Consider the following 7,952-nt stretch of genomic DNA (forward strand, 5'->3'; position numbering starts at 1 on the left):
ATGGGCTCCACAAGTAATGACGGCAGGCACCTGCGAAAGATTTCCTCTGGCGCAGCTTTATGCAAAACCGAACACTTACGAAACTGGGCCTCCAGCCGGCCACGGCGTTCGAGAACCCGGAGGAGGGGTTTTTGCTTCCTGTCTCGGCCTCTTAGCTGCCAACACGTCAGTCAGTGGCCTCATTCTGTTCCCATTCGCCCTCTGTGGAAACTCCCTAAGGCACATCAAATGCAGCACTGTGGAACGCATCCAACTGCCTTCTACTGAAGCGGACCCTGGGCCCATTGCAGTCAGTCTTTTCTACTCAGACTGCAGAAGCACTCCAGGGTCTCAGGCTGAGGCCTTTCCCATCACCTCCTGCCTGGTCCTTCTAAACCGGAGATGCCGGGGATTGAACCTGGGACCTTCTGCATGCCAAGCAGAGGCTCTTCCACTGAGCCATGGCTCCTCCTCCTGGCTCTCCAGGGTCTCAGGCTGAGGTCTTTCCCATCACCTCCTGCCTGGTCCTTCTTAACTGGAGATGCCGGGGATTGAACCTGGGACCTTCTGCATGCCAAGCAGAGGCTCAGCCACTGAGCAATGGCTCCCCCCTTCTGGCTCTCCAGGGTCTCAGGCTGAGGTCTTTCCATCACCTCCTGCCTGGTCCTTCTTAACTGGAGATGCCGGGGATTGAACCTGGGACCTTCTGCATGCCAAGCAGATGCTCAGCCACTGAGCTACAGCCCCACTTCATGGCTCTCCATGGTCTCAGACTGAGGTCTTTCTCATCACCTCCTGCCTGGTGTTTTGAATTGGAGATGCTGGGGATTGAACCTGGGACCTTCTGCATGCCAAGCAGAGGCTCTTCCCCTGAGCCACGGCTCCTCCTCCTGGCTCTCCAGGGTCTCAGCCTGAGGTCTTTCCCATCACCACCTGCCTGGTCCTTCTTAACTGGAGATGCCAGGGATTGAACCTGGGACCTTCTGCATGCCAAGCAGATGCTCAGCCACTGAGCTACAGCCCCACCTCATGGCTTTCCAGGGTCTCAGGCAGAGAAAGGTCTTTCCCCACCCCTCCTGTCTGGTCCTTTTAAACTGAAGATCCCAGGAACTGAACTTGGGACCTTCTGCAGGCCAAGCAGATGCTCTATCATTCAGCCGCAGCCTCTCCCAAGGAAATGAGGGGGGGGACACATGATTTTGGAAAACGGGCCCAATCTGCTTCACTAAGAACAGAGCCTGTTCCTTTAAATCACAAGAACATAAGAGAAGCCATGTTAGATCAGGCCAATGGCCCCTCCAGTCCAACACTCTGTGTCACATAAGAACATAAGAGAAGCCCTGTTGGATCAGGCCAGTGGCCCCTCCAGTCCAACACTCTGTGTCACATAAGAACATAAGAGAAGCCCTGTTGGATCAGGCCAGTGGCCCCTCCAGTCCAACACTCTGTGTCACATAAGAACATAAGAGAAGCCATGTTGGATCAGGCCAATGGCCCCTCCAGTCCAACACTCTGTATCACATAAGAACATAAGAGAAGCCCTGTTGGATCAGGCCAGTGGGCCCCTCCAGTCCAACACTCTGTGTCACATAAGAACATAAGAGAAGCCATGTTGGATCAGGCCAGTGGCCCCTCCAGTCCAACACTCTGTGTCACATAAGAACATAAGAGAAGCCCTGTTGGATCAGGCCAATGGCCCCTCCAGTCCAACACTCTGTGTCACATAAGAACATAAGAGAAGCCCTGTTGGATCAGGCCAGTGGCCCATCCAGTCCAGCACTTTGTGTCACACAGTGGCCAAAACCCAGGGGGCCATCACGAAGTCCACCAGTAGGGCCAGAACTCCAGAAGCCCTCCCACTGTTGCCTCCCAAGAATCAAGAACACAGAGCATCACTGTCCCAGACAGAGTCTGCCCCCTCTACCTTGTGGGCCCCAACAGTCACTGATGGACCTCAGCAAAAAGGAGAAGCAAAAAGAAAATTAGGGGCCCTCAATCCCAGGAGCCCATATGAGGCATCTGGGGAACCTGTTAGAATTTCCGGGCTCCAGAATGAGATGAAGAGTCCCACTGAAGAGCACAGAAGTGCCAGAGAGCACTTTGTGGCTTCCATAAATACGGGAGGAAAACCATAGCCTTAAGTCATGGATGACCAAACTTGCTTTAACATAAGAGCCACATAGAATAGACATCAGATGTTTGAGAGCCGCAAGACATGAACATTGGACATTTGAGAGCTGCAAGACAGGGAAGGAGGGAGAAAGAGGTAGAAAGAAAGCAACTTTAACTTCAAGTACATTCTCCAAGCAACTGGCTAGCTTGGCTTGGAGAAGTGATTTCAAGAGACAAATGCCTTCTCCAAGCCGGCCGATGGAGTGGGGGGGGCCTCAAGAGCCACATGTGTGAAAGAGCCACATGTGGCTCCCAAGCCACAGTTTGGCCTCCCCTGTTGCAGCACACCAGGCATAATGTCAGTCTCTTGAAATGCATCAAAATGTGGCAGTATACACCGCGGGTGGCCAAATTTGCTTATCATAATATCCACATAGAATAAAAGTCAAATGATTGAGAGCTGAGAGGGAGGGAGGGAAGGAAGGAAGATGGGGAGGGAGGGAGATGGGGAGGGAGGGAGAAAGATGGGGAGGAAGCGAGGAAGGAAATGGGAAGGCAGGGAGATGGGGAGGGAGGAAGGAAGGGAGATGGGGAGGGAGAAAGATGGGGAGGAAGGAAGGAAGGGAGATGGGGAGGGAGGAAGGGAGATGGGGAGGGAGCGAGGAAGGAAATGGGGAGGCAGGGAGATGGGGAGGGAGGAAGGGAGATGGGGAGGGAGAAAGATGGGGAGGGAGCGAGGCAGGGAGATGGGGAGGAAGGGAGATGGGGAGGGAGGGAGATGGGGAGGGAGGAAGGAAGATGGGGAGGAAGGAAGGAAGGAAGGGAGATGGGGAGGAAGGAAGGAAGGAAGGAAGGGAGATGGGGAGGGAGAAAGATGGGGAGGGAGCGAGGAAGGAAATGGGGAGGAAGGGAGATGGGGAGGGAGCGAGGCAGGGAGATGGGGAGGGAGGGAGATGGGGAGGGAGAAAGATGGGGAGGAAGGAAGGAAGGGAGATGGGGAGGGAGGAAGGGAGATGGGGAGGGAGAAAGATGGGGAAGGAGCGAGGCAGGGAGATGGGGAGGGAGGAAGGAAGGAAGACAGGGAGGGAGGAAGGCAGATGGGGAGGGAGAAAGATGGGGAAGGAGCGAGGCAGGGAGATGGGGAGGGAGGAAGGAAGGAAGACAGGGAGGGAGGAAGGCAGATGGGGAGGGAGGAAGGCAGATGGGGAAGGAGAAAGATGGGGAGGGAGGGAGGGAGGAAGGGAGATGGGGAGGAAGGAAGGGAGATGGGGAGGGAGAAAGATGGGGAGGGAGCGAGGCAGGGAGATGGGGAGGAGAGAGATGGGGAGGGAGGGAGATGGGGAGGAAGGAAGGAAGGCAGATGGGGAGGGAGGAAGGGAGATGGGGAGGGAGATGGGGAGGGAGAAAGATGGGGAGGAAGGGAGATGGGGAGGGAAGGAGGGAGGAAATAGATGCGGAAGAGGAAGCGGGAGAGAAAGCAACTTTAAATGTATTTTCCAATGTATTTAAATGTATTCAAATGGCTTGGCTTGGGGAATGCATTTAAAGAGACAAATGTCTTCTCCTAGCTGGCCAATGGGGCATTGGGGGCTTCAAGAGCCACACGATATGTGTGAAAGAGTCACAGTCTGGCCACGCCTGCCTTAAGTCAAAGCCTGGTGGAACACAGCACATGCCACCACAGAAGAGCGCAGAAGTGCTGGAGAGCACTTAGTAGTTTCCTTAAATACAGGAGGAAAACCAAGGCCTTAAGCCAGAGCCTTAAGGCCTTAAGCCTGGTGGAAGACGGCACATGCCACCGAATTGCTACAGATGTGATGAGGAGCTGTCGTCACCTTATCATAAATGAGGAAGGCAGCAAAAAAAAAAGGAAAAATTAGAGACCACCTGGGTAGAAGATGATATTGGATTTATAGCCCATCCTATACTCTGAAACTCAGAGCAGTCACAATCTCCTTTATCTTCCTCCCCACACACACACAACAGACACCCTGTAAGGTGAGTTGGGCTGAGAGAACTCCCCCAGAAGCCCTTTCAAGGACAACTCCTGTGAGAGCTCTGGCTGACCCAAGGCCATTCCAGCAGTTGCAAGTGGACGAGTGGGGAATCAAACCCGGTTCTCCCAGATAAGAGTCCACACACTTAATCACTACACCAAACTGGCTCCCAAGAAGATGATATTAGATTTATACCCTGCCCTTCACTCTGAATCTCAGAGTGGCTCACAATCTCCATTCCCTTCCTCCCCCACAACAGACACCCTGTGAGGTGGGTGGGGCTGGAGAGTGTTCTCACAGCAGCTGCCCTTTCAAGGACAACTCTGCAAGAGCTATGGCTGACCCAAGGCCATTCCAGCAGCTGCAAGCGGAGGAAAGGGGAATCAAACCAGGTTCTCCCAGATAAGAGTCCGCACACTTAACCACTACCCCAAACTGGATGTGGGGAAGAGAGAAGCAAAGCAGGGGAGGAGAAAGGCGAGGAAAACCGCATCTCTGCACAAAACCCCCTCCCCACAAACAGGTTTCCTCTGCACAAGGACTCATTCCAGAGAGGCAGCAGGGAGACTCTGTTGGGGCAGCCCCTCTACGGACCCTTTAAAGACCAACAACATTTTTATTCCTGCATGCGCACTCCAGCATCAAGTCTCTCTCTCACCCACCAGAAGAAAAACCTATTTGCCTGCCAAGCGGAATCAGGACTCCAGTGATTTCTGGCACAGTTGGCTGCCTGCTGTTGCAAAACAGTCAACAGCTCAGCAGCAATTTTATTGTAGCATAAGCTTTCAAGAAACACAGCTCTCCTCGCGCCATGCATCTGACAAAGAGAGCTGCGTTTCTCGAAAGCTTACACTACACTAAAATTGCAGCACAAGCTTTAGATTTAGCACTGGATTTTAACTTTGTGCCATTTTGCATTCTAAACCGCTGCCCTCCAGGTACACGTAGCTCTGCTCACTGCACCTCATTCCTTGCCTGAAGAAGTCTGCATGCATACGGAAGCTTACATTATGAATAAAACTTTGTCGGTCTTAAAGCTTCTACCGGACTCCTACAGCTTTGTTCTTAAACACGGGTGGCCAACACTGCTTAACGTAAGAGCCACACAGAATAAACATCAGATGTTTGAGAGCCGCAAGACATGTATGTCAGCAGTGTTCCCTCTAAGCTGAGTTAGCGTGAGCTAGCTCACAGATTTTGAGCCTCCAGCTCACGCATTTTTGTCTTAGCTCAGGAAGGATGCCCCCCAGAGCACACTAATTTAGGCGGTAGCTCACAATTTCAATCCCAACAGCTCACAAAGTAGAATTTTTGCTCACGACCCTGCAGCTTAGAGGGAACACTGTATGTCAGATGTAGGTAGGTGGGTAGGAAGGAAGGCAAACAGATAAGGGAGGGAGGGAGAGATGGAAAGAAAGCAACTTTAAATACCTTCTCCAAGCCGCCAGCTAGCTTGGCTTGGATAAGTGATTTAAAGAGCCTTTAAATACCTTCTCCAAGCTAGTCGACAGGGCAGTGGGGGCTTCAAGAGCCACACAATACGTATGAAAGAGCCACAAGTGGTTTGAGAGCCGCAATTTGCCCCCCCTCTCCCATCTTAAAGGTGCTACTGAACTCCTACTCTGTTCTACGATAACATTCGTTAGCCTTAAACAGGGGTGGCCATTCTTACTTAAGAGTCACATAGCATAAACATCAGATGTTTGAGAGCTGCAAAACATGTACGTCAGATGTCAGAGAGCTGGAAGGAAAGAAGGAAGGAAGGCAAACAGATGAGGGAGGGAGAGATGAAAGAAAGCAACTTTAAATGCCTTCTCCCAGCCGCCAGATAGCTTGGCGAAGTGATTCAAAGAGCTTTTAAATACCTTCTCCAAGCTAGTCGACACAGCAGTGGGGACTTCGAGAGTCACACTATATGTGCGAAAGAGCCACATGTGGCTCCCGGGTCTCGTTTTGCCCCCCCCCTCTGGTGGAGGAGGAGGAGGAGAAGAAATAATAATTGGATTTGTATCCCTCCCCACACTCTGAATCTCAGAGTGGTTCACAATCTCCTTTATCTTCCTCCCTCACAACAGACACCCTGTGAGGTGGGCAGGGCTGAGAGGGCTCTCGCAGCAGCTGCCCTTTCAAGGACAACTCCTGCAAGAGCTAAGGTTGACCCAAGGCCATCTCAGTAGCTGCAAGGGGAGGACTGGGGGAATCAAACCCGGTTCTCCCAAATAAGAGTCCGCACACTTCACCACTACACCAATCTAGCTCCCTTAAAGGTGGTCCTAGACTCTTACAGACCGCTATGGGGAGTCCTTCTCCCCTGGCAAGAGGAGCAGCTGCTGAGAGGCCGCCTTGACCCCCTCGCGCGGGTCCCCCTCTACCCTTCCTGCTCCAGTGGTGGGGAGTCCCACCGGCCACCCTACCGTCCTCCTCTCACCTCACCAGGAGACTTTAGACGGAGCCAGGAGCAAGGTTGTGATAAACACAACTGAACCCCAAAGGGAGTTCTGGCTGTCACACTGAAAGGGACCATGCTCCTTTTCAGTGCCTTCCCTCCATTGGAAATAAAGATAGGGGAACCTTCTTTGGGGGCTCATAGAATTGGACCCCCTGGCCAAACCTTTTTGAAACTTGGAGGGTATTTTGGGGAGAGGCACCGGATTCTATGCTGAAAATTCGGTGCCTCTATCTCAAAAAACAGCCTTCCCAGAGCCCCAGATACCCATGGATCAATCTCCATTATACCCTATGGCAGAGGTGGCTAACGGTAGCTCTCCCGATGTTTTTTTTTGCCTACAACTCCCATCAGCCCCAGCCAGCACGGTTGATGGCTGGGGCTGATGGGAGTTGTAGGCGAAAAACATCTGGAGAGTTACCATTGGCCACCCCTGCCCTATGGGAATGGGTCTCCATAGGGAATAATGGCGTGCCCAGCAGACATCCCCCCTCACTTTCTGATGACCCTGAAGAGAGGGAGGGCCTCCAACCCGGGAGATCCCCCGCCCCCGCCTGGGGATTGGCAACCCTACCTTCCCCTTGGCGCAGGAGACGGAGCGCAGCGCCCCGAAGAAGATGGGCAGGAGGGCCATGAGCACCAGGCTGCCGTAGGCCAGGGCCATGCCCTCCGGGGTGCTGGGTGGCCGGGCTCCGGCCGGCCCCGCCGAGGGCGCCTCCGCGCTGCAGTTGTGCGCCTCGGCCTCCTCCATCGCCGCCAGTCCCCGACGCAGTCCGCACTTCCGGCCCGCCGGAAGCCGCCTCTCGGGCCGCCAGGGCCACGTTCCCTTACGAGCCGGAAGCGCCTCCCGCGCACGCGCGGGTCGCTCCGCCCTCCCCGGATGCCGGGCCAAGGGCCCGTTGCCTGGCAACGGTTGCCCACGTCGGAGGAGGCCTGAAGGACGAGGCCCAGGCCTTGGTTTCCGGTTGCCAACTCCTGCTCGGGAGATGTGTGGCGTTTTGGGGGGTGAGGGCGGGGGGGTTCGGAGCAGGGGGGGCGGGACTTCGGCAAGAGACTATGCCAGAGAGCCCAGCCGCCAAAGGGTCCGTTTTCAAGAGGACTGATCTATGTAGACAGACCCAAGTGGGCAGCCCTGTTGGTCTGGCGCAGCAGGACGAAGTAGGAGTCAAGCCACCTCTAAGACCGACAAAGTTCGTTCACAACGACAAAGTAGGAGTCAAGCCACCTCTAAGACCGACAAACTTTCATTCAGAACGACAAAGTAGGAGTCAAGGGCACCTCTAAGACCGACAAAGTTCGTTCACAACGACAAAGTAGGAGTCAAGCCACCTCTAAGACCGACAAACTTTCATTCAGAACGACAAAGTAGGAGTCAAGGGCACCTCTAAGACCGACAAAGTTCGTTCACAACGACAAAG

The 7,952-nt window shown here is 53.9% G+C and overlaps 1 protein-coding gene across 2 annotated transcripts in view; it reads right to left on the reverse strand.

The window, feature by feature from the left end:
- The window catches only part of HM13 (histocompatibility minor 13), a 201,051-nt gene extending 193,692 nt beyond the window's left edge, over positions 1-7,359 (reverse strand). The window contains exon 1 of one of the 2 annotated variants that reach the window (XM_060230553.1): positions 7,109-7,358. In XM_060230553.1, coding sequence (XP_060086536.1) covers positions 7,109-7,285 — 177 coding nt within the window. In that variant the 5' untranslated portion in view covers positions 7,286-7,358. Of the gene's footprint in view, positions 1-7,108 lie in introns of both variants that reach the window. The other variant, XM_060230548.1, reaches the window with a different exon arrangement.
- Between the last annotated feature and the right edge of the window lie 593 nt (positions 7,360-7,952).

Source organism: Heteronotia binoei, chromosome 2 (genome assembly GCF_032191835.1).
Source record: "Heteronotia binoei isolate CCM8104 ecotype False Entrance Well chromosome 2, APGP_CSIRO_Hbin_v1, whole genome shotgun sequence".
Taxonomy (NCBI): Eukaryota; Metazoa; Chordata; class Lepidosauria; order Squamata; family Gekkonidae; genus Heteronotia; species Heteronotia binoei.